Source organism: Haliotis cracherodii, unplaced genomic scaffold (genome assembly GCF_022045235.1).
Source record: "Haliotis cracherodii isolate W230 unplaced genomic scaffold, xgHalCrac1.p SCAF_11, whole genome shotgun sequence".
NCBI classification, from domain to species: Eukaryota; Metazoa; Mollusca; class Gastropoda; order Lepetellida; family Haliotidae; genus Haliotis; species Haliotis cracherodii.
Genome location: NW_027266266.1, coordinates 20,908,134 through 20,936,042, shown reverse-complemented (window position 1 = coordinate 20,936,042; position 27,909 = coordinate 20,908,134). Strand labels below are relative to the sequence as shown.

Below are 27,909 nucleotides of genomic sequence, written 5' to 3'. Positions count from 1 at the left end.
GTCTCACTGTGGAAAAGGGAGTTTCCAGTCGTGTATATTGCACGGCATTGGCCCACTATTTGCACGATATCGTGTGTATAGACGGTCCGACACCCGGCTTGCAGACATGGCGTCGTTTTCAAACGTGTCAAAGTTTTGTCTCCTCGCGTTGACAGGTTAGTTTCAATAATAACTAAAAGATTTATTTGTTTTGTTTTCGTAGCTTTGGATAAACTAAGGTATACTCGCACGAATGAAACAGTAATTGTCACATCCATGCAACAGATAGCAATTTAATCGCAGGATGTGCGAGAAGGTGAAAGTTTCGTCTGCTATAAATATTTCGGTCATGGCTGACGCCCTTTCACACTGTCCACGCCTTCATGAATGACTGCACTTTAGAAAATAGAATCTTCTTGAAATTGACACACGTTCAAACTTGTCTCTACGAGTTTAAGAGCCTATATTTTTTAAGGCATATTGTGTGTTGTTAGTAATATGTAAGATTTAACCTCAGCTGGTAACAACGTTCAGGTAGCGAACTCCACTGAGTCGGGAATCGTTCGTGTTTTAACTTTGTATAAATATGAATATTGATGCATCTTGAATGCAGCGTGGTACACTGTATTTCCAGGTTTTCTGTTTGTGGAAGTCTATCTGGATAACGATAACGATAACAAACCCACCTGTCTATGTCATTGTCATTAATATATCTTAAGGTCTCTAATTAGTATATTCATGTTAAAGGGGCACTGATCTCAAGCAATTCCCCGGGACTGGTTGTTGCCTTTGTTATTGTTTTTTCCTGTGAGAACCCGGATGATATAGCAGAAACCTAGACTAGTTCGCAACCCGTGCTGCGCAATTCGTAAGCGCATTTGTCACTTTTATTTATAGAATAGGGGCGTATGGTCAACAAAATGAAATACAGTTTTGGAAATAATAAGGAAATGTAGGTATCTTTGTGGGTAGCATCGGTAATGGTGATGAAGTTTTGATAAGTCACTTGCTTGGTAATTGTGCGATTTTCGTTTACACTATTTTGACTTTCAACACAAAGTAAATATTTCTCCTGAGCATTGCTTATTTTATTGTGTTTATATTTTTTCAGTCAAAATGTGCAAAATGTTCACTTAGGAAATGTTTTAAACGCCTGAATATTCAGTTATACCACAAATTGACTGAAAAATATGTCCATCTGTCAAAGCTCCAGATAAGCTGCGTATCTGTGTAAAATACGCATCAGAAATGCAGAAATATGCAGTAAAATAAAATCCAAGCGTATCAAATACGCAACGAACATTACAGATACGCCTAAAAAATAAAACTTGTGCGTATCATCAAAATATTGTGAAGTAACCCTGCGTATTCGATTAGAAAATCAGCAACTTATTTTGAAATTATAAACAGGAATTCCATCAACCTTGCCAAAGTCCACGATGACAGTTACATCATGATCACACTTTCTTGTGGAAGTATTGTGGTATTTTTGAGTCCTATAAAGCTCTGAAACCCACACAACACCAGTTTGCAGGGACTAGATGAATAGTGTTTTTAAATATTTAACTTAAATACCCAGATGTGTAAAAACTAGTGGGTAACAAAAATCTGAATACCCAAATAGAATTACTGATACCCAATGATTTTAAAATGCATGGGTAAAATACCCAAAACACCAAAAGCTTCTCTGGAGCTCTGATCTTCAAAACATTTTTATGTTTAATATCATCACCAAGATACTGAAAAGGTTACGATGAAAATTACATTTCTATATTGTTTGGCTTCTAATCCTACATAACAATCTATTGTGATATTTTTAGGCCCTATTGATCGTCTTAATCAATTTTGGTCAATCTTTTACAGAAATGGACAGATGTTTCAGTCAAAATGATTTTATAAATTGCCTGAGAGAATCACATTTTACAAATTGACTCTAATATACAAAGGAAAAGTCTTGTGAAAACGTCTATCGCACATCGAAGAATTTCCCAACCAAGACGTAGAGGAACAAGAATGAACCTGTCCAATGCTACTGCATATGAAGGAAAAGAAAATGTGAATATCATAATTACAAACTACCAAATTTATGAGTATAATTTTAGGCAGCTTCCTTGTTCGAGGAATGTATTCGTGAATATCCACACAAAGGAACAATATCCCAAACGTCTGCAGCTGTACAAAGAAATGTATTCGATGTCACGTGTCTCTGTAACAATAAAATATTTTAAAATATATATCGCTTCGGAATATTATGTTCATTTCTCAACTGATCACTTAGATTGTTTCAGGTGTTTCACATAGGTGTCAAGTCTCAAACGTCGGCTGAGAAAGCCCACATGACAATTATGTTCATAATGTCCACGGTTCCTAAAAAAATCCATTGATTTAGATACCAATGAGCAATTAATCAACGTATTATCAGTTAACCCTTTGAATAAAATATGTTGTTTTTACATCGGCACTTCACGCCATGATATGAGTGTATTCCCTTTGTTTTAGTAAACCTAGACATGTTAACACTCACTTTTGAGATATCCACCGTGCAAGATAACAGTGATTAATCAATCAATGTATTTTCTGTTAATCCTTTGATAAATACGAACGATCCACTGATTTACAAAAAAAAGTAAATCAACTGATCATTCATCTCTTGCTGGGCTGCCACATGCATATTACATAACACACATTTCACCTCACTTCAAACCTGGATTTAGATTGAATAATTACCCAAGACACAATGAATGCCAAATGGGAACCTTCTTCAGGTATTCGGAGTGGTGCTACCACTAATGATACCTGTAATAAATTCATTAACTGAGCATCAAGTGAATGACGACAAATACACAAGTGTAGGGTTATACCAGAAAATGTGGATGACAACAAGGAAGTAGTAATCGTATTATCGACGCAATCCGAAATCCAAAAATGCTTTCACTTCATGGATACTTTTTTTTAAACTATAACAATCAGGGGTATTTCCAAATGACGACAACTGATGAGCCCCGCCGTTTTTTTTGTCTGTTTCTTTAGGCTGAACGAATTAATTAACATGCACCCTTTGTCGAAATCTTAATAGATCACGGTTAACCAATCAGTGTTCAAATATGAGTAAAACATATTGTCCCAAGTATATTTTGCTGTCCTTGCAGACGGTAGCCCAGTCTCTTGTCACCTCAGTTGCGTTGCATAGCATCCGCATATTCATGGGGAAAAAACAAAAACAAAGGCAACAACCAGTCCCGGGGAATTGCTTTAGATCAGTGCCCCTTTAAATTGTGATGTTATGAGTGGAGATGGGTTTTCTAACATTTGGGTACGAATCTGCCCCCAAAAGTTTGGATACAGATCTCCGCGGGTACGGATTGTCCAGTTCCCACGATGAACATGACTACCATGTCTGGTAAAATTAGGAAAGGCAACGTTATTTTTGCAGTATTCTTAATTTGTGAAACTATGAACATTCACACCATTAAAATGATAAAAAAATCCTCTATTTTAACCTTCACATGTACATGCACTAACACTTAAGTGTACACTGAATTTGCAGTATACACTTTGCAGGATCAACACTTGAACCCAATAACCCCCAAACGGACAGACACAACATTTATTGCCAAGTCGAAATGGTTATTAATGAACTGTTTTGATTACGCTCAACGGAGGTGCGCTAAGTGAGGTAGTTTTGCACACACAAGAAAATGCCAGAAACAACTTATTACATAGCATAACAATTGCTTATGTGCCCTTCAATATATCAGCAGTGGCCACCTCGATAATGATGCCAGTTTGGAGATGTTCATGAATTTCATGAAAGTATTGCAGCTGGATTTTTTTACTTTCTGTTGGAAATGTCATTCACAGAAAAATTTGAAAATAGAATACCATGAATATAGAGAATCTGAGTATATGTGGTGATCTGTTCAAGTCTTTTTGTTCACAGCATTGACAACAGTTTTGTCTGCAAGTGGAGCGGGAAAGCAAACAGGTATTCATTTCATTTACCATCATAATTATGTTACACTCTTAAGCTGAGGTGAGTTGAAATGGGGTTTAATGTCGCATCCAAGATTATTGCACTTATTTAGCGACATGCATGCACGTGTTTGTGGGTGTGTGGGTGTGGTTGTGTGGGTGTGGGGCTGCTTGTACTAGACAGGACTGATGCAGATTTATAGCATGTATAGTGCTAGCCCGCTGAGATACCATGCCACAGTTTAACATGAATGCCCCACTCAGACACAGTATATTGACTCAAAGCCGACCAGTCCTTTTTTTAGCCCTTTAATGCCAAGCGCCAGACAGGGTAACAACAAGTACCATCTTTTAACGTCTTTTGGTATGACACAACCGGGGATCGAACCCCAGATCCCCGCTCTCCAGGTGGACGCTCTACCACTAGACCACGGAGGCTGTCTACAGACTCTAATCTAAATATGGCTACCTTTGTCATCGACACAGGTACTACAAAACTGTACCTGAGGTACAAATATGTACCTCTCACACAGTCTGGTACATTGGGTAACATGATTCCTCTCATATCGTCAATATGAGGCACAACTCAACAAAATATGTATACATTTCAGATTAGATTGGCTATCCTTAGGCAATATTTGCCAAAAGACATAAGACCCTATCTCTCCACTAAGTCAAAGGGCTGGTAACATGAGACACAATAAGAGTTAATTCTGAAGGTATATATTATTATAACTTGTAGATGTACATTAATTCTTGTAGTACCTATGCCGACAACTACCCCAACAAGACATGGTAATAAGTCATCATTAGTCATCTGGTGTAAAGATGTTTGTAAGAACTATTACATGTGTTACGTGTGTATTGAGGGATGAGAATTTTCCACAGTTCTGAGGGTTTTGTCTGGTTTACACTTTTGTGATACATGATTCAATATCATGGTTCAATTCAGCAATTATAAGACAAGCACCAGTGCATGATAATTTCAGGTTTAGAAACTAACAGTTTTTGTCCACTAGTCCTTATAATGATAACATATAGCAAAACCCTTAAAATGGGCCAATTTCTACTAGTCCTTAGAATACCTTTACTATTGGGCAGTTTGGTAAGGACTACAGGACTAGTGCCCATTTCTAATGCTGGCATCTTGTTATTGAAATGTGCAACCTAATATATATGTCTACATTCAACAAGTGCAGGTAAATAAACTGTCAATTTATGTCTGATTAACCCTTTCTTTTCCATGCAACATCGATCTTTGAGCTCAATACACCTTGGCTTTATGTACCATACTATATCACTAATCCATGTGTCAACATGGCTAAGTGTAATTTGTCATGCTTTCTTTCATCAAACTGTGGGTACTTTAAAATTATGTGCACATATTCCTATTACATTTTATAGCAACACATAATTTATTTTTGTAAAATTAAGACACAGTATTCAGAGTTCTGAGATTTTGTTTCTTGTTTATTTGTTTGTTTGTTGTTTAATGTCGCACAAAGGAGATCTAATTTGATTAACTCTCTTAATAATGAGATATAATCAAAGTACAAAACTTCCAAATTTTCTCGCAAGCTGGAGACAGCAATAGGTTATATGATATCAACTGAACCATAGAATCATATAGAGATGTATGTACGTTAAGAAATATTTCTAATGTGTATCACTGAATGACAAAACTAACAACCACTCATGTGTTACTACAGAGTGTCTATATTCTTATCATGATATGCTGCACGTAATTTCCAAACTGTATATGCTAATCCTGCACAAGACAAATGGTGCATCTCGAGTTATGGATCTATGACGTCACATGTGATGTGTTCATGAGTGTCGATTCACACAACATAACAGTATGTATGTTTGTGCATCAAACCAATTTATTTTATTAGTTTTTAAGATATTTCCATGCACATGCCTCTCCAAAATGTTCTTTGACATTTTGTAATTCTTGTCTTATTGTCAGGGAGGTCACAGGTGGCCCAGTCGTCTAAGGCGTCTAAGGCGTCTAAGGCGCCCTGCTTTGCAGAGTTGCGTCCTTTGGGCACGCCAGAAAAATATGATCATTGGTTCAAATCCTGGTTCGCATCAATCATGTTTCCAGGTTTGTCAGCATCATACCCATGCTCGTTTGTTTCACCAAAGGGGTAAATGTCTAAGACCTGCATCACTTTGGTTTTTCCGCTGTGATATAACTAGAATACTGTTCAAAGCGGCATTAACCCAAGTCACTCACTCACTCTTATCTTCTTGTTCTGTTTCAGATGTTACGTATAAGGATATTACATTCATTGTGATATCCCAGCCTAATACATACCATGCCAACAGAGCGCAACTCTTAAAGGAGGACTTTGAAAAACAAGTCAAGCAATTAAACTTAAAGGGGGTAAGAATAGAAACTATTCATAGATGTTTTGAAAAATGACTACTTTGGATAGTATTGATTAACATCATTGCTATAAAAACCTCACCCTAAACCACCCTGCCCATCTTGTGATTATAATATTATGTTTATCAATATTTATCTGCCATTTGACAGGAGCCAAAATCAATATAAATATATGGCTGAAACTGTGTAAAAGGTCACTGCAACCTACCTGTCCACAAGGCAACTAAGACCTGCCTGTCTACCAGTGGTTACTGAGATAAAACAGAACCAACAAAAACCTGTAATACAACAACAAAAATGTTATTAATCCAACACATCTTTTTAATAATTTGTTTGGTTTGTGTCTTTTTAGTTGTTGAAAAATTAGTATGGGCACATCTACAGAACATTATGGTAAAGTATGATGTGATTATTCATTGTTTCAGGATGATCGCCCAGCATTGTATCTTCTCCACGAGACAGAGGGCCTGCCCGAACTAGGAGCATGGACCTTATTTCCTGTATTTTCAGTGTTAGTATTTCATCTCACTGATTGTTTAATACCTCTTTTCAGTGATAGAAATTATTGAAGGAAGTCTCCGAGCTCAAACAGTGATCACATGTAGCAATATCCCCCCCCCAAAAAAAATTATTTTTGAAATTCAAAAATGACACAGGCTAGCGGGCTGGTGCTAATTTCTATTCTTCTTTAAAATTTACGAATATAGTCTGTGCTAAAATTTACGAAATATTTGGGCTAGTAAAAAACTTTAATTTACTATTTAGAGACTTGTTGGCAAATATCATGGGGTTTATTTCACCTTGAAGTTCACAGTTCACTTATTTAATACAAATGACAAATAGATACATAAGTTACCGGTAAACTCAATTCAATGTTCGAAATAAGCACCTTCCCGTAGGCCCGTGGCAGGGGATCTCGTGTCAGGCCTGTAGATTCATATTTGTATATGCCCTTATGGCCTGCAGTACATTTACGTTGTCCATTTATTTAGCACAATATGCTGACCTGAAAAGGTTTTGTCAGGGCATGCAGCTTCTGAAGTCCTTGGGTCTTGATGGCAGCCTGGCAATTTGTTTTATTTCAAACACTGCTCAGGTTGCAACTACTTTGTAGTAATATGGTTTCAGAACCACTGCATCGATGCATGGCCTGTTTTATACGTTGATTTACAAATATTCAGTTTCATTGATGTTAAATGTGTGGGACAACATATGCCGAATGTTGCAGAGAATAAGAGTATATGTTACTCCACAATGTTTTCATGGGTAAATTTTAGTAAAGCAGTGTTATAAGTAATCATTTTCATTACTACCAGCAAGGATAGACATAACCACTAGTCCTTTAGTCTGAGACTGGTGAAAATCCAGAGGGACTAGTTGTTTTCTTGCTTTGTTGTTTAACGCCGCACTCAGCAATATTCCGTCTATATGACGGCGGTCTGTAAATAATCGAGTCTGAACCAGACACCAGTGATTGACATCATGAGCATCGATCCACGCAATTAGGACCGATAACATGCATCAACCAAGTCACCAAGCCTGACCACCCAATCCCGTCAGTCGCCTCTTACGACAAGCATAGTCGCCTTTCACGGCAAGCATGGGTTGCTGAAGACCTATTCTACCCCGGATCTTCACGGGTCCCAACATGGTAGTAAAAGGGCTTAATTTTTTAACTTATCCTGCATTACTCCTTATTGCATTTACTGCAAACAATTACGCTTCAAACACGCCAAATACAAACAATTGAATTTAATGTAAAACTCCAACCACAGAGCAAATTCAAAACACAAAACACGAAAATTTGTGGACACTTAGTGAATCGCAAAAGGGTGGGAAAAAATGGCAGGAAAACCAAAATGGCGGGAAACAACAATACGCTCATAAATACCGTGACTAGCGCCACAATACGAGCGAGAAACGTTACCAATTAACAATAGAATGAAGTCAAAGGTAACAAACCAAATACAATAAACAGCACAGCAGACTTTTGTCGTAGTAAACAACACAAAGTTACGATCATATAAAGCTTTAATATTTCCATGAGGGATACAGTATACGTCCGATCCGTGTGGCTGACAAAGCAGTTATGTGTTTGGACATGACGTCATGACTTCCGGGTCACTTGCCGATTGTGTAGGGGGCGCTGCTTCCTTGACAGATGGAAACAACTTTCTTCAGCAACTGGATCTCTGTAAAAAATATTTAGATTTTACTAATATTCATATGTCTGAGTTATCTGTGTATGTATTGATCACTGAATGACACTGCGACTGAGTTGGTTAGTTCATTAATTATGCCTAATGTCATGTTTAATCCCCATGGTTGTTGTCATTAGGGATTACATTATATTGAATGATGACATATGTTACAGTGTACACACTGACAGGTAGTCAATATCTTGAGGGTTCACATCAGGATTTTTCTGACATGGGCCCTTTATCTGAAAATTTTAAATACTGCAGAGGCACACCCACACTTACTCATACAGCACAAAGCTAAAATGCCCCATTGTCTTTGAAAATGTGGGCCTTTTTTTCAAATTTAGGGGCTAAAGGCACAAGGCCCCACCCTAGAAGTATACCTGTATCTTCATAAATGAACGTTATCAAGGATTTATCAAGATCTGCCCACTCAATAAATGTTAGTTAAAATTCCCAAATGGTAATTAGAAATTTTTGAATTCAGGTTAATGTTTGTTATAAGTAATGTGATGGCTTATCAAAGCGAGTTGTATTTTACTGATGACACAACAATACAAACTGCAAAGTGTTTTTATTCCTTGTACTAAGGTAACATTATCATCAATTTCAAAAGTTGCCAAGCTAAAAATGTAAATGTTTCTCCCATCAGTCTGTAGGAATTGACTAGGAAATATTTCAACATGTTTATTACTCATTTATTATCCCCCGCCGCGCGAAAGCGCGAAGCGGGGGATATAGTATTCACGACCGTCCGTCCGTACGTCCGTCCGTACGTCCCACCTGTTTGTTGCCGCGATATCTCAAGAACTAAACACTGGATTGTCTTCATATTTGGAACTATGGTGTATATACAGACTCCGCAGACACCAGTCGGTTTTGGTGACCTTGACCCCATTTTCAAGGTCACAGCAGGCATATCTGCTTTTGGAGTTGGAAAACGGTGTTGCCGCAATATCTCAAGAACTAATCTCTGGAATGTCTTCATATTTGGAACTATGGTGTATATACAGACTCCGCAGACACCAGTCGGTTTTGGTGACCTTGACCCCATTTTCAAGGTCACAGCAGGCATATCTGCTTTTGGAGTTGGAAAACGGTGTTGCCGCAATATCTCAAGAACTAATCTCTGGAATGTCTTCATATTTGGAACTATGGTGTATATACAGACTCCGCAGACACCAGTCGGTTTTGGTGACCTTGACCCCATTTTCAAGGTCACAGCAGGCATATCTGCTTTTGGAGTTGGAAAACGGTGTTGCCGCAATATCTCAAGAACTAATCTCTGGATTGTCTTCATATTTGTAACTATGGTGTATATACAGACTCCGCAGACACCAGTCAGTTTTGGTGACCTTGACCCCATTTTCAAGGTCACAGCAGGCAAATCTGCTTTTGGAGTTGGAAAACAGTGTTGCCGCGATATCTCAAGAACTAATCTCTGGATTGTCTTCATATTTGGTACTATGGTGTACAGGCGGGGGATATTTCGTCACTCTGTGACAAATACTTGTTTATCTGTTGTCCTACTTGTCCTGTTATTTAGTTACATAAATATCTGTAAACGAAGGGAAAAAAACTGTGGATAATGGAATATTTAGAACGTGTACAGCCTCAGAATTCCCTGAGGAGCAATGTGGCCTAAGTGGAGTACTGGGAACTATTTCTGTCCCGGAGTTCACAAGGGGGCAAGATGGCCTCCAAGAAACAGGGAACTAGTTCTGTTCAAGAATTCCCAGAAGGGCAGCGTGACCTAATTGGAATACTGTAAACTAGTTCTGTCCCAGGGCTCACAGAAGGGGACAAAAAAGATTGGAAATAATATAAGATGATGGAAATGTACATCTGTTTTATCCGGGGTAGAATAGGTCTTCAGCAACCCATGCTTGCCATAAAAGGCGACTATGCTTGTCATAAGAGGTGACTAACAGGATCAGGGGGTAAGGATCACATGGCTGATGCATGTCAGTTTATCCCAGTTACACAGATTGAAGCTCACAGACTGCTGTCAATAGCTGGACTATTGTTGAGTGCAGCAGCGTTAAACAACAAACAACAACAAGTACATCTGTTTATTTTCCAGGTTTTCAAATGTTTTCCCAAGTACTCCATGGGTGTTTTTCTGTGAGGAAGAAACCAGGATAAAGCTACCCAAACTGTTGAATGTTTTGAAAGGTTTCGACTCCTCTAAGGTAATGTTATCAGTGTGATTGCTCAATAAGATGTCTAGTCACCATCATTGAATGTAATCGAACTATATATACCATATTCACCATAATAAATTCCTCGTGCTTAGAAACGTGACAACTGGATGCACTTATAAAACCATAAACAGAGGGATTAATTCTGTATGTGTATTTAAAAAGTATGCTGATCTTTTAGCTCTTGAATGTAATTAATTAAGAGTAAAGCTCCAGATACATTCTGCATGTGTATTTAGAAAGTATGCTGATCTTTTAGCTCTTGAATAGAATTAATACAGAGTAAAGCTCCAGGTGCCCCTTCACCAATTATCCAGTATTTTGTGCTTCCATTCTTTCATGATCAACAGACTGGATCTGTTCATCCACCAGAGCTTCGGCTTGGCTCTGATTCAAATGGGGGAGCATCGGGGGCCCAGTCGTCCAAGGCACCTGAAACCTATGATCATGGGTACAAATCCCCCTATTATGTTTCTAGGTTTTTCAGCACCATATCTGTGCTTGTGGGTTTCATCAAAGTGGTAAACATCTGAGACCTGCATCAATTCAGGCTTTCTTCACACATCAAGCTGACATGCTGTGATATAACTGGAAAACTGTTCAAAATATCATTAAACAATCCCAGATGAGTTCTGAGATTCTGTGATTTGATATTTGCAGAAAATGTAACTTACAGCTGAATTGTAGAAAAATCATGGAATTTGCCCCTTTTTTTTCAATCAACACACCAGTTTTCAGTATTTTCAAAGCTTTTTTATTGCATTTTGCACTTGAATGATGCTGAAACAATTAACATATGACTTAATCATACAAACATATCAACAATCCAACTATAAAACAAAATTTGAAATATGTCCTTCTCACTTTTAAAAGATCTTGTGGTATTACTACTACATAAACCACATTTCCATCTAACTGTTAATACATATCAGACTATACATATGTATTTGCATCATTTTATGTCTTGAAATGTCTAAATGCAAATTTTGGTAATTTGACTGCAGAATTTTTATAATTGACAGTAGAATTCGTCTGTGTCTGATTAAACCCAATTCACTCACTTACTCCCTTTCATGACTGTATCACCTGTACATGTCAAAAACAAGCCAGGAAAACATGTCTTCCTTCTAAAGTTCACTTATTTAGTTTAAATATATCAAGGGTATGCTTGTATGAATATCGATCTCATTCCGACGTTATGATTGGCTGTGGATTTCTTGGTTCATGAGCGAGAGATAGCTGTGTGAAGTTTGTGAGAGATGGAACTGGTGACATCACTTCTAAAATATGGCGATGGTGCCAAGTGGTTTCAGGGTATTAAAATATAAAAGTATTTTCAGTTATTTCAATCACTGCTCCGAAACTAACCTTGATGTATTATTGTCTAAATTTCCTGTTTTTTTACTTACCTCTTAGACAAAACTAATTTAATTTCTTGTTTTATAGACTTTCTAGGTCAATATACCAAAGAGGCAGAATAAAAAATGTAATCATTGTTGGGGTTGAGGTAAGGGTAAATTCCCCCAAAAATATCTTGACTCTGTGAAATATTAACACAAAAATATAATATAATTAATTTTAAGAAACAGCATGTTTTTCAATTTCAGACAGTATTGGATATATTTTGCAAAATACAGGGTATCACAGCCATATAGGAGGAAAATACATTACTCTGGTGTTTAAAACGAATTACAAACAAACTTATACTTGTACAAGTGACTTTGTTCAAAATATGCCTCTGTTCAGAAAACAGCGAATGGGTACCCAGTAGGATGCGATTGTAATGTAGTTTGTTAACCTTCTCGTGCCTTGTAAGACAGCATGCGTTGTATACTCCCCAGGAACCTGAGAATGAAATTTGAGTGCATTGATCCATTGAGGGAATTAACATGCTTTGAGCATGATATTCAGCATGAAAAAAGCACCTTACAAATGGACTATTATTATTACTGTGAATATGTGTTTTATTGCAGGATGTATTCCTTGGGAGAGGGTTACATGACTCACACATAAGTATTATCCATCACTTCTATGGCTTTGAGGACCCAGAAGCCTTCGCATTCCCTGATTTAAGGGCTGGCTTTCTTATCAGTCGTCCACTGGTAAACAGGTAGGTCGCAGTGACCTTCGAGCCAAGGGTAACTCGTTGAACTCGTAGAACATGTTTTGTGATTACATATAAGCAAATAGTATTGTGTTTTTGCATAAATCTGGACTCGTACAAGCAGTCACACCAATGCACAAATGCACACACATGTACATGAAATAATCTTGAATGCAACGTTAAGCCTCATTTCAACCTAACCATACCATAGCATGTTGCGGTTTAACAGTATTTACCTTTTTTTTTGACTGGTAAAATTAGGCTTGGACTGGTGACTGCCAGTCCCTGTGGACCGGCAAATAAAGTACCATATAAATTTTTGTTGTTGAAAAAAATACCCGCGATATTCAAATATGTGTATTTTTCATCGAAGTCAGCTTGTCTGTTACCATCAGGGTTTCCTGTTGTCCATTTTTAGTAGACACTACAAGGAAATAACATTTCACTTTGGTTTGAGGTTAAGTATATATTTTTAGCGACATTGTCCAGAAATAAAGATCAAAACCAAAAAAAGAAGAGTAAATTGTGTCTGAACTTTGTGTGAATGACAAGTAGATAGTTTTGATATTTTTATTTATTTGCGGAAAGTTGGGGGGACTGGTAATTTTTAGTGTTGCCAGTCCACCAGGACTGGCAGTTTCAAAAGCCAGCGGGAACACAGCCTACCCTACCCCACCCCTCAGTTCTTCACAGAGAGAGGAATCATATCGAAATATAAGATCAGATTTGGATGACAGCACTGGGCTGCACACCAAAAATATTAAATGATCACTTGCTGAAGAGTATTTTGCTTTGTGTGAGCTGAATGGTGGTAGGGTGGCCTTGTGATTTAAGCACTGACTCCAAAGGCCCGGTGTAACAGGAAATATAATGAGATTCTACAACATGAAATGCAAACCAACAACACCAGAGTCTCCTTGTATGTGACTGAATATCCAGATCGCTACTTGTCAACATAGATATGTGGAAGAATAACTATTGTGATTAAAAGTGTTTCCTTCAAACATGTGTCAAATGCAATGAAATATGATTTAACACTTATAAAACTGACCAGCAGTTCAAGTCAGTAATCTCCCAGCTAGCTTTGTAATATGTTTGAGATAAACTTTGGGAGTTTTCAGATTTGTAGGAGATTGCAGCACACATGCTTCATCGTTTTATAATGACTGATAATCAAAGTTTTAATTTGCTTTTTAAATAGGTTAGCAGAAATGATGATAGATCTATCAGCAGCTGATCTGAATTCAGTTGACTTCAACATTGACCCTAAACATGAGGTGAGAAGATGGCAGAAGGTCACATATGCATTTTAATTCAATACTAGGAAATACAACTGAGCCCCGTTCCACAAAGCAATCTTAGCGCTACGACTGTCGCAAGTCAGTGTTAAAGAATGGGAGTTACAATCACCTTAGCGCTAAGATCGCTTTGTGGAACAGGGCCCTGGGGGTTAAATTCAGAATGTATTTCTGATCTTCTTTCGAAAAATTAATAATTTAATGACAATTATGAGCATTCATTGGGAGTTTGGAATTCTTATTTTCATTTCGATGTTTATCAATCTGTTACATGTGAAAATGTAAGCCATCCTGTACACTGTTCCACAAGTCTTAGATTGATAGAAAAGTATTTGTGTCGAAACATGATATCTCACTTGCCTCTCAATGGACTATACTCCACAAATCTGGAATGGTTATAGGACTGGTGGACATTTTAATGTAGTGATGTCATGTTCAGTGTATGTTTCAAACAACCTTGTTCCTGCTGTTTCAGTTTGCTCGGTACTTGTCAGAGAAACTAGCTACAAACTTGACAGAACTGACAGAATTCTGCGTGCTTGACTCAGAAGATTGTGCAACATACGACAACTTGAGGTTTCCTCAGTGTGTGAGTACTGCATGAGTTGGCAACATGATGCTGACGTGACGTCCATCCTGTGTGAGATCTCTATTCTGTTATGATAAAAACACTGGACCCATTGTTTTTCAGTATGATTCGAGTAACACAATGATAAAAGTAGCTGTTCAGTGGAATTAGAGAGGGATTCAATGCAGATTCAAGTTAATGGTAGGAGAGATGGAGATATTCAGTCACATATCATGGTATGAGAAGAAACATTTATTTTTACACGAAAGGTTATGATCTAAACTCTATTCTTGATGGAAAGATATTATCATCATTGACTTTGCTATCACCACTGTATTTTTGTATTTGATACTGACCACTGTCATCATACTATGTACTGCCATGGAATATTGTACTACCTCTTTATTGTGTACTGCCTTGGTAAGTGCTGTGCAGTAATTTGGATTGATTTGTAAACCCAGTAAATTTTGTGATACATTTGTTGATTGTATACCATTTGTTGGTTGTTTGGTGGTTTCACACTTAATTCTTTTATGTATAGATTTCTGGGTTAACTTATCATTTCAATTTGGGAATTGACTTGTAACAATTGTTTGTAGTTGTGTTCATCTTGACTCACTATTCTCACAGGGTGCTGCTATTCCTGATGATGATCTCAGTATTGCTGTGAAAACTTGTGGCAAATTCCATGCAGACAGAGGTAGGAGATGACTTTGTGTGTATTTGTGGGTTAACGCTCCACTCAGCAATATTCCAGCTATATGTAAATAACCAAGTCTGGATCACACAATCCAGTGGTTGATATAATGAGCAACAGTCCACCTTGTTGAGGTATGATGACATGCTATCAATTAAGTCACCAATTCTCTCCACCCAATCCACCTCTTACTACCAGCATAGGTTGCTAGGGACCAATTCAAACCTCGAGCGCCTTGACAAATTTGCAGGGGATCAAAATGTATGTCGCAATTTTTTTTTATGTTTTGTGCTTTAACCTTCATATGATATGTAGCTCAAATTTGGTATTTCTACAATCCTAATTGCTCAGTTGTATGTCTTGCAGGGTTAGAAACTAACAGTTTTCTTCCACTTGTCCTTATGATGATAACTTCTAGCAAAACCCTTAAAATGAGCCAATTTCTTCTAGTCCTTAGGATACCTTTACCATTGGGCAGTTTGGTAAGGACTATAGGACTAGTGCCAATTTCTAACCCTGTCTTGTCATTGTGTGTTCTAGTGCTCTTGGTACACTTATGAACCACAGAACCATACAAACACACACATTACTCTACAGGTAGATCTGGAAATCGCTTCTTTAAGACCATATGTGGATAAACGATTCATCTTTGCGAAAAACATCATAAGTTCCATGTGAGCATGGTCAGTATGCCAATACCTTACCAAATTGAGAAAAACTGCATTTTTACATTTCCTCAAACATCAAGAAGTGTTGTAAGCTAATGTTCCGTGACATCATTATTTAAGAACAAGCAGGGGATTTCACATTTACTTTACAGTGAGGCTACAAAAAGGAAAAGAAATGTTTCTTGGCTCATTTTTCTCAAAAGGAAGGAGGGTGGAAGAAATTATTTTTAGCTCACCTGGCCAGTGATTTATCTAGGCCTGCTCAGGGGATAATATTAGGCCCCATACCTGAAGCAAATGTCTATACAAATTGTTTGCCAATTCATGTTATTTTTTTAATAACTAATGTTATTGCTTTCCAGGGGTGACTTGCATTTCACTGATAACAGGGGGCGGTCGGGTAGCCTAGTGATTAAAGCGTTCGCTCGTCACGCCGAAGACCCGGGTTCGATTCCCGACATGGGTACAATGTGTGAAGCCCATTTCTGGTGTCCCCTGCCGTGATATTGCTGGAATATTGCTAAAAGCGGCGTAAAACCATACTCACACACTCACTCACTCACTGATAACAGGACTAATCAACAAGAAGAGGCTTTAATGTTTAGTTTAACATTTTTGCTTTGAATGAAATGTTTACGTGACCCAGAATTTAAGAAAAGGACTTTTTAAGAAAATTCCCTGTTTTTCCCATTTTGTCTGACAAGGTTACTCAGCGTTAGAAATTGGCACTAGTCCCATAGTCCTTGCCAAACTGCCCAATAGTTAAGGTATCATAAGGACTTGTAGCAATTTGCCCCTTTTAAGGGTTTTGCTATATGTTGTCATCATAAGGACTAAAACTGTTAGTTTCTATGGCTGTTACTTAGTTTGGAATTCAAAAATGAATCCCTGGTTTAAATTATTAATATGCTTAAAAAGGGAGGAGTTCGCACCCCTTCACCCTAATTATATATTGCAATGCAGGTATGTCTTTTGTGATATGTGTTGACATATATTGGGAGCTAAAGTGTTTGACAGTCATTAGCACTGATTTTACATAAGAAAATATTATTCAGCATGGTCAGTTGCCGCCATTTTGTAGTCATGGGTACAGGCAAAGAGGTATATACGTCCGTGGTACAGGGGAGGTAACAACGTGAGGATACAAATTCCTTCCACATTTCCGTCGTTTTTTCAATCAATTTCACTTTTATTTGTGAATGAACTTCTGTGTAGATTTTAGGTTAAATGATACAAATAATAAAGAAACCTTTTCTATATTTTTTACCCAATATACCAGAACACAGAAAAATTATTGCTATAGGTATTGCGGTATACTGGTACACCGGTAATACCGTGCAGTCCTTGTAACACAGTAACCTGACTGTCAGTCTGTCATTCCTCACACAACTCGGTGGACATACCAGCAGAAATGCTTTACCCTTGCGTTATGTTCCAGTTCCTGTTGTTAAGAAGACATGGGACCGGGAGAGCCGCAACATCGAGTACTTCAGTGACGTAGATGATCCCAGCATACCTACCATCACCCTCGGCATCCCCAATACAGAGAGAGGTAACCCAGGGATAAGACGGTAGCCTAAATTCATAACATCTTGGGGGTACTGGTGGCCTAGTCGTCTAAGGTGCCATGTTTTGCCGTGCAGAGTTGTGTCCCTTAGATGAGAGGAAACCTATTATTATTGCGTCATTGACAAATTCCTGTATTTTGGTTGCAATCACACCATAAATAAATCTTCAGAGTTTCAACAGAAGTCCTCTTCACTGTCAACTGTACATAAATAGTTGTCACCGCAGTAGAACCAATCAGCTTACAGCTCTTCAAGGTATTTAGGTTGTGTAGCCACACTGTAACAAGCTTTATTCAGTTCATTAGTTGTTACATTGTAATTCAACTATTAAGTGGTTGTTTTGGTTGTATACAAGGAAGTATAGACTTTGTGTTTGTGTGCGTGAGCCCATCCGGGGGTCTGCAGCCTCTCCCTCAACTTGCAAGTCCTGTAGTCATTTCAAGATCACGGGAACCCTCATCCTTCCTTCTGGATGTGTTGTGACGTCCTTTGCGCCATAGTGCGCCTCCATCTCAAAGTCGGCCTTCAACAAATTGACAGAATCCATTATAAAAGCCAAGAAGAAGGAAGTGGCAAAGTAGACTGTCAATGTCATCAAATCTCTTTCTGCCATGGTGGACAGACACAAGGAAAACCAAGGCCATCTGAGGGGGCACACGATTCATCACCAGCCAGCCGTCTAGGCAGAAGCCACCAGGCCTCCAGGCAGTCTCCCCACAGCAGTCAAGACTGTCACACAGGGAAACAGCTATCCTGCCAACCACAGCATGGTTCCCGCATGGACAAGACGGGTAGCAAGCTATCTACCTCTAAAGGGCTGTTCCATTTACGCACAGTACCCGGCGGTCTTCTAACCACAAGGCATCAACCTGGTCACTGCCACAGCCCGTACTGGATCTATGAGCTACAAGCCAACAGATTCACAGGCTCCTCAGAAATGCATTGTTTGGCTATGGCCACCAGATGGGATACAGTTATCATTGACGAAAACGCTAGCGGGTTCAATCAAAACCAAGCTAACCAACCTGGCTTTGTTAGCTACAGCATGATATCACAGACTCCACAGACTTTTGTCATTCTGAAATGCTGGTCAGGGGGCATGGATGGCCCTGTCATCTAAGGCGCCGAGATTCGCTGTGCAGAGTTGCGTCCCTTGGGCATGCCAAAAACCTATGATTATGGGTTCGAACCCGGGTTCGCCCCGATTATGTTTCTAGGTTTGTCAGCACCATACCCGTGCTCATGGGTTTCACCAAGTGGTAAACGTCTAAGACCTGCATCACTTTGGGCTTTCCTCCCACATTAAGGTGACACGCCGTGATATAACTGGCATATTGTTAAAAGCGGTGTTAAACCCAACTCAATCACTGAAATGCTTGTCACTGTCAGATGAATACACTCACAGGGTCCACATGAACCCCATGGTGGTCATGATAGCATAGTTACATCTCAAACCATGCGGTCCCTATGATGGTGGATGTCGCTCCTAGGATATCTAACATCTCTCCTAGATATGACATACAGAGGAAGACTGATATTATGCCCTCTCCAGAATTGGATCAACTCTTCGAGACCTCAAACCTTGGATTCTCTCGTAGAGATACCCAACAATTTGAACCAAGAACTGAACTGTTGGACTCTAGGAAATCATGTTATGAGTGGCATTCCTCCAGTGTTTCTGACACCCGAACATCCACTGTTAACGGACACATCCAGCACGGGGTTGGAGAGCCCATATGGACGACCTCAAGATCCAAGGTTCATGGAACGCCTGGATATGAAGACAATCTCCTACACTCACAACAAAGATAATGGTAATTTGAGTGAAGGTACCACACAATTGTATGTTTCATGTAGTCCTCTTGAGGTGATTCAGTAGTCAGTAGGATCTGGAAACAGATCCACTATAGATGGAATCACAAGAGATCTAGGATCTACTGTCAACTATACTGGGAGCTTACTAGAGGCAGAGCCCAACTTTCCCTCTGGTACATATGGGCAATGATGTAATAGAGGTAGAGGATCCATAAGAATTATTACATTAAGCTGACATGTGATGTAAATGGAATACTCTTCAAAGCAGTGTCAATGAAAATGTCAAAACCCTTTCCATTTTCATAAGAAATCTTTGCTAAAATAGTACTTCCCTGGTCTAGTGAATACAGCATGTGCACGGAGAACTGAAAGTCTGTGGTTCAATCCCATGGCCTTGCATACCAAATTCATGAAAAGATGGTACTTCTTGTTACCCTGAATCACTATCAAATAGTGGTACAAAAGTTTCTATATCCTGCCCTACTCATGCATGCGTCCCAAATACATGCAAGTGCTCACCTAAACATCCTGTATATAAGTAAATGTATCGTGTTCACAATATATGATCAGAGGATCCTGGCGTGACTAAAGGATGCAACTCTGTCATGTCTCTGTTCCAGGCCACTGTGGGAAGACCATGGCCATCATCAGGAGAGCTGCTGAGAGGAAGGAGTTTGCTGGCAAGAAGTGGCTGCTGATAGCAGATGATGACACCATTATCAGGTCAGCTTACATCATGATCAGCCTCATTAAAGTCTGTTTATCCGATGTCATACGGCTCTACATGAAAATCTGACAACCCCTTGATAGAAGGTTGAGTGAGGTGAACACTGAAAGAAATTCACCCACCGTGTCTAAAGAGGGATACATGGGTTCTTAACCCAATCAGATGGCAGCTATTCTTTACTTGTCCATCCTGATTCTGAAATTTTGATTTCCAATATTTAATGGATGAGTTGTTTTCTATCTGTATTTCAGTTCAGTTTATTTTTTTCCAGATTCATTTACATTTTCCTAGGGGCAGTATTTAGCTGTGGTCTGCAAAGCAGTTTCGTATAAGTGACACTTGATTGTTTTCAGCTTGCACAGACTGCGGCTGATGTTGGCCTGCTATAATGCCAGTGAAGAGATAGCTCTAGGGGAACGATACGGCTACATGTCGGCCAGAGGCTACGGCTACGACTACATCACAGGAGGAGGGGGGTAAGATTGGGCAGAACGAAGAAGCTGATAAGCCAGACAAAGCCCTCAGTGATAGTATCTGTTCTTATCAGCTTAATATTTGTCTCCTATATGAATATACTGCCTCTGTGGACTAGTGGTAGAGTGTCCGCCTGGAGAGCAGAAGATCGTTGGTTCAATCCCCAGCCACATCATACCTAAAGATGTTGAAAGATGGTCCTTCTTGTTACCCTGCCTGGCACTCAGCATTATGTAGCTAAACGAAGGACTGGTTGGCTTGTAGTCAGTATACTGTGTCTGAGTAGGGTATTCATGTTAAACTGCAACATCGCATCTCAGTGGGTTAGCACTATGAAATCAGCATTAGTCCAAAATAGTACAAGCAGCCACAGACGTATACGATACAGACATCACTAGCCCTGTAATGGAAAATGAAAAAAACATTTACACTTGCATGTGCTTTGCTCAGGAATCTTTTAAGCAGTCAGAATCTCTTTTTAGGAATTAATTTTGAACATCACAAATGTAATTTCATGTGTTCTCCTTTTGACAAGTCCTTTCAGTTGGAGTGTTGGTAGAATGAATGTATTGTCTTCCTTTGACAAGAAATATATTTTTGTCTTAAATATTAAAGACAATTTTTACATGAAAACTTCTTTCTTTTTTTGTACCTGTCATCCATGTAATGAGTTGTCTCCCTTCAGGATGCTGTTCAGCTGGCCATTGTTGGAGCGGCTTGCTAAGGAGTGTAGCTGCCCATCTGATGACGCTCCGGATGATATGATCCTTGGCATGTGCCTCAAGAGGATAGACGTTAAAATAACTCACTCACCCTATATCCACCAGGTAACCTCACTCACCCTTTATACACCAGGTGTAGATCTCACTCAACCCTTTATACACCAGGTGTTGATCTCAACCCTTTATACACAAGGTGTTGATCTCACTCAACCCTTTATACACCAGGTGTTGATCTCACTCACCCTATATACACCAGGTGTAGATCTCACTCACTCTATATACACCAGGTGTAGATCACACTCACCCTATATACACCAGGTGTAGATCTCACTCGCCCTATATACACAAGGTGTAGATCTCACTCACCACATATACACCAGATAATCTCACTCACCCTATAGACACCAGGTGTAGATCCAACGCACCCTATATACACCAGGTGTAGATCTCACTCGCCCTATATACACAAGGTGTAGATCTCACTCACCACATATACACCAGATAATCTCACTCACCCTATAGACATCAGGTGTAGATCCAACGCACCCTATATACACCAGGTGTAAATCCCACTCACCCTATATACACCAGGTGTAGATCTCACTCACCCAATATACACCAGGTGTAGATCACACTCACTCTGTATACACCAGGTGTTGATCTCACTCACCCCATATACACCAGGTGTAGATCTCACTCACCCTATATACACCAGGTGTAGATCTCACTCACCCTATATACACCAGATGTAGATCCCACTCACCCTATATACACCAGGTGTAGATCCCACTCACCCTATATACACCAGGTGTAGATCTCACTCACCCAATATACACCAGGTGTAGATCACACTCACTCTGTATACACCAGGTGTTGATCTCACTCACCCCATATACACCAGGTAATCTTACTCACCCTATATACACCAGGTGTAGATCACACTCACCCCATATACACCAGTTATAGATCTCACTCACCCTATATACACCAGGTGTAGATCACACTCACCCCATATACACCAGGTGTAGATCTCACTCACCCAATATACACCAAGTGTAGATCTCACTCTTATTTATATTTGTGCATTGTGCATAAATAGTGTAAAGGCTGTGCATACGTACTTACATTGTGCACATTGTCTATACATTGTACATATGTTGTACATAAATTGTGTGTATTTGTGCACATGTTATATTGACAGTAAGCATATGTTCAGAACCAGACCCGGGTACTGTTTCACAAAGCAGATGTAAGTCTTACATGCTCATAAAACTGGCGTAACTTGGAAATACTGAACTAGGAGCATTTCACAAAGCTAGTGTAATATTACGTTTGTGTAAATTTGGTGTACATTGCATGTGTTGTCTTGGGGTGGCCGCGGTTTATGCCAGCTTTAGAGTAGTTGTGGAACAGGCATAAACATAGTGCAAATGTAGCGTTAACTCTACCAGATTGCGGGGGTACGGGTGGCCCAGTCGTCTAAGGCGCCGTGATTCGCTGTGCAGAGTTGCATCCCTTGGACATGCCAGAAACCTATGATTGTGGGTTCGAATCCCGGTTCGCCCAGATTATGTTTCTAGGTTTGTCAGCACCATACCCGTGCCCGTTGATTTCACCGAAGTGGTAAACGTCTGGGACCTGCATCACTTCGGCTTTCCTCCCACATTAAGCTGACACGCCGCGATATAACTGGAATAATGTGAAAAGCGGCATTAAACCCACTCACTCACTCACTCACTCACTCACTCACTCTACCAGAGTGCAAATTTACAACTGCTTTATGAAATGGTACCTTGGATTATGAACAAAGTGAATAGATCTCAGGAAATAGTTTCTGTCTGGAGGTAACTGTGTGGGGATTCTGGGGTAGAAATGGTTACAGCTTGTTGTCAAAGTTGACTACCGTGGATCAGGTGGGCGATGTGACTTGACTGATTTCATGTCATTGTGACCTAGTTGTGTGCATCGGTGGTCATGCTGGCAATCACTTTTCAAATTATCTAGACTTTGTTTACATGCCAGTGTGACGTTTATATTACTGCAGTGAAAGAAACAACTACATGCTGATTCAAGAAATGATAATTTGGATTAGATGGTGAATGCCTGGGAACTCAACAGTGATCTGCCCCTTTAATATTTGTTAGAATTGGGCTCCAGCAACACATGCCTGCCTTAAGAGGCGACTAACGGGTCAGAAGGTCAGGCTCCCTGACATGGTTGATGCATGTCATCGTATCCCAATTGCGTAGATCAATGCTCATGATGTCAATCACTGGATTGTCGGGTCCAGACGTGATGAATTACAGACCGCTGTCATATAGCTGAAATATTGCTGAGTGTGGCGTTAAACAACAAACAAACAAACAGTTGTGACCTTGATAGAGGGTTTCATTGTAGACGCACTCACTGCTTTCCTAGTACAGCTGACTGGAGGAACAGCAGTGTATATACAATAATACATGTACCCTTTTGTCACTGCAGGCTCGTAAGGAGGACTACAGTGAGGACTTTGTCAAGCATCGGACTCATGTGTCGTTTCACAAACACTGGGATTGTGATCCCCTAGAGACATACAAGTTCCTGCAGACAGACGTCCCCTCAGAACATGATGAACTATAAGGGCTACAAGTAATGTGAGGGTTTGTTGTCAACTGAAGGGGTGACCTCAAGGGGCTGTTTTTAACTAAAGGGGTTGTTAACTAAAGGGGTTGTTAACTAAAGGGGTTGATGTTAAGTGAAGGGGTTGTTGTTACCTGAGGGGATTGTCGTTAACTGAAGGGATTGCTGTTACCTGAGGGGATGGTTGTTACCTAAAGGGATTGTTGTTAACTGAAAGGATTTATGTTAACTGAAGGGATTGTTCTTACCTGAAGGGGTTGTTGTTAACTGAAGGGATTGATATTAACTGAAGGGATGGTTGTTTACTGAGGGGGTTGATGTTAACTGAGGGGATGTTTTTTACCTGAAGGGATTGTTGTTAACTAAAGGGGTTGTTAAGTGAAGGGGTTGATGTTAACTGAGGGGGTTGCTGGTATCTTAATGGGTTGGTGTAAAGGGGTTGATGTTAACTAAGGGGGTTGCTGGTAACTTAATGGGTTGGTGTAAAGGGGTTGATGTTAACTGAGGGGGTTGCTGGTAACTTAATGGGTAGGTGTAAAGGGGTTGATGTTAACTAAGGGGGTTGCTGGTAACTTAATGGGTTGGTTTATAAGGGGTTGATGTTAATTGAGGGAGTTGATGTTAACTGAAGGAAATTATGTTAACTGAGGGGGTTGCTGTTAACTGAAGGGTTGATGTTAACTAACGGGGTTGTTGACAGAATGGATTGATGTTTACTGAAGGGATTTATGTTAGCTGAGGGGGTTGCTGTTAACTGAAGGGGTTGCTGTTAACTGAAGGGGTTGATGTTAGCTGAGGGGGTTGCTGTTTACTGAAGGGGCTGCTGTTAACTAAAGGGGCTGCTGTTAACTAAAGGGGCTCCTGGTAACTGAAGGGGTTGCTGGTAACTGAAAGGGTTAGTGGTTACTGAAGGGGTTGTTAACTATTGAGGTTGTTGTTAAATGGAGGGGTTCTTAACTGAAGGGGTATGCTGAAGTTAAATTCTGTTCAAGGATGGAATCTCGAACAAATGAATAACAGCATTTGAACACAGAAGCCTATCCAGTGCTCTTAGTATATCATTTATAGCTGTTAAATGTTTCAACAACAGATTATCGAAGACTGTAAATAATAGAATTATACATGCTGCACTGCTGTGTTACACAAAATGTATATTTTGTTTAAGATTGGTATTTAAGTAGAGGGTGTTAATATATATTTTTTACAATTGTATTGAAAAGGTCACTTTGTCTGTTTCACTCAACACTTAGTTTGAGGGAAGCCGTTGTATATTTTATGTACTGGTGTTTACAACAAAAATGAAAAGTGTACTGTAGTATATTATATGTTTTATACATGGAGTCTACCCTTGTAGCATGTAGATGTTAAGAAATCTATGCTTGCATCTTACCTCCGTAGATGAGGATTTAAAGAGAGTGGTAACTTTTATACAAGTATTAGCATCAACAGATTTTCACTTATGAAATCCATCTAAATATATGTCCGGTCTTGCATCTTGAATGCATTGTGTAACGGATGAGGTAGGATATGGGCCCATTTTGTCCCACTGGAATGTTAGTTTTGTTAAAGTTGGAGAATATTTTGAAATATTGGGATGAACATTATCTGACAGTGACATGTTTCAAGGATGGACAACTATCCTTTTTTCTTTCTTACATATGCAAGTTTTCTTCTTCTGACATGATCAAATACATAAGAATGGTTAAAATGAAAAGGGATGAGAAAATCTATGTTTGAGTAAGTCTGTTACTCAAAATGATTTTTTCACCACATGTTTGTACTGCTTTTATCAACATCTCCTAATAAAGTCAACCGGAGTTACGAGGACTTTCAACATTTCACAACTGACATATAATCATACATTCATAATAATTTCTAAATCACAGTGGTCAAAAGGGTCCCTTTATCATACCTTGTCATTTATTGTCTTGCTGAAATGTTATTATCTGACGTCCATGTCAGAATGCTGAGATCTGATTGGTTCATGTGATCTTGATTAAATACTGTGTATCCCGCCTGGGAGGGAAATAAATTTCTGAGTGACAGAATAAGTCCCTTATACCCCATCACAAGGAAAAACAGTTGCATGTTGTAAGTCAATGAAAGTTACGTGACACGGCACAAATTTACCTTAACCCAAGAGCTGTTTGCTATCAGTTTTCAGTTTGTTTTATTTCTTTTACAATGGCAGATTGAAATATGTCAGCTTGATAAATTCAATGTACCAGTATCTCTCGAGGTTTGTCTGTTTTTAAGCATCCCTCGTTTTATGCATCCCTCCTTCTCGTGGTATAAAACTTAATGCAGGTCACATAAACTTATGAGTCTTAATTTCAGCTAGTAATTTCATAACAGTAGTAGGGCAGTGGGGCAGTCTAGTGGTGTTATAGACGAGCTTAGCTGCTGCCTCCACTTGTGATCTGGAAACCCATGTTTTTCTACATTTTCTCCAAAAAAAAGAATATAGAGAAAACAAAAAATAACCCATGGGCTACAAGGAATAATGGATTATATGTCCTTCGTGAATTAATATCATGAGGTACTCACCAAGGCGCAGAACCTAATTATTCACTCAGGACAGATGATCTGTATTTCCTCATATATTATAGGTTATTTCTCTGAGTAAGGGGCTTCTGGAATTAGTTACACACAATTTTAGTTTCCGAAAACTATGAAACTTAAACTTTCTTTTGACATTTTAGTAACTGAGTGTTATGTTCTATTCTGTCTACCCAGAATCATCCTTTATATCTCCAGGGCTCGCAATTTGGTAAACCTACACTTACCCTGGACCCATCCCTGTGGTTCTCTCAATCCAAAATTACCCACCCTTGATTTTCATTTGCCAGTTTGATTGGCTACGCTACTAGGTCTAAACCAGCCTTAATGTTGTGTTAACCCAAAAATAACATTTGTTACATCGGACCACTTTCCAAATAGTATTGTGTATTCATAGTTTTCGGCCATGGGAGCCATGCCAATTTACACTTCTCAGAGGGGTAAACAAAGTATGTGATCCAAACTACCAGTTGTTGGACTTTTTTGTGGGAGTCTCGGTGGCTGAGTGAGTTAGATCGCTGACTATGTGTGCTATTAAGTGCCACCGCAGCATTAAAAATTGGCACTTGTCCTGTAGTCCTTACCAAACTGCCCAATAGTAAAGGTATCCTAAGGACTAGTAGAAATTGGCCAATTTTAAGGGTTTTGCTATATGTTATCATTATAAGGACTAGTGGACAAAAACTGTTAGTTTCTAACCCTGAGTTGGTGCCTCACTCTGAGAGTGTGGGTTCGAATACCATGGGGATGCATCCTGGTGTTAGTGTAGGTTGTCCGAAATGCTGGCTGGCCCTGGAGATATAGAGGATAAACCAAAAAATGTTCCAAAGTATTTCTTTCATTTCATCAATGACTTTCTCAAATGATTTGTATTCAACCTCTTTTTAGCGCTATATCTGCTTTAGATGTCATTATAATCCAACCATATGATAAAAGTATGGCCACAGGGTTCCTGTTGTAAATCCATTAAAATATATTGGGCCTTCAGTACTGGATTTTCCACTCCACTCGGCGATCATGGGACAAAGGACACACAAATTAATAGTTGAATGATCACATTACACATATTTACCCACAGTTCCATGTATCTGATATGCTGATGTATACAAAGACTTCCTCCTCAGATTACCAGCTGGGGTTAACGACTGGGAGTCAAACGGTGGGAAGACAGTTTGCTATGTCTCCAGCCAGATAGTGTTCTGTCACGAGACTGGAATGTGGACTTATTGTGTGAAGGTCCAATTACTTGTACTGTTTTTGTTTTATATGTTTTATGGTCACTTTAGGACAAAGAAAGGCATAATAAAGTATATACAGCCAACCGAGATCTGATTCTTCTAATTTC

The 27,909-nt window shown here is 39.2% G+C and overlaps 1 protein-coding gene across 1 annotated transcript; it reads left to right on the top strand.

The window, feature by feature from the left end:
• The first annotated feature begins 21 nt into the window (after nt 1–21).
• On the top strand, nt 22–27,886 carry LOC139456324 (beta-1,3-glucosyltransferase-like). Its single transcript, XM_071237963.1, has 14 exons — nt 22–155; nt 3,920–3,964; nt 6,219–6,340; nt 6,769–6,854; nt 10,628–10,736; nt 12,719–12,855; nt 14,051–14,126; nt 14,623–14,736; nt 15,346–15,415; nt 17,519–17,632; nt 20,084–20,186; nt 20,544–20,666; nt 21,350–21,491; nt 23,868–27,886. Exons 1-14 carry the CDS (start codon nt 107–109, stop codon nt 24,003–24,005), a joined length of 1,428 nt encoding a protein of 475 aa, XP_071094064.1. The 5' UTR covers nt 22–106; the 3' UTR covers nt 24,006–27,886.
• Nucleotides 27,887–27,909: the final 23 nt, after the last annotated feature.

Excerpts from the sequence above, each read along its gene's own strand:
- LOC139456324 (XM_071237963.1), top strand. The coding sequence starts at position 107 with ATGGCGTCGTTTTCAAACGTGTCAAAGTTTTGTCTCCTCGCGTTGACA. Across the intron at positions 6,341-6,768 it reads AGCAATTAAACTTAAAGGGG|GATGATCGCCCAGCATTGTA; the intron begins GTAAGAATAGAA and ends TCATTGTTTCAG. Across the intron at positions 21,492-23,867 it reads ACTCACCCTATATCCACCAG|GCTCGTAAGGAGGACTACAG; the intron begins GTAACCTCACTC and ends TTGTCACTGCAG.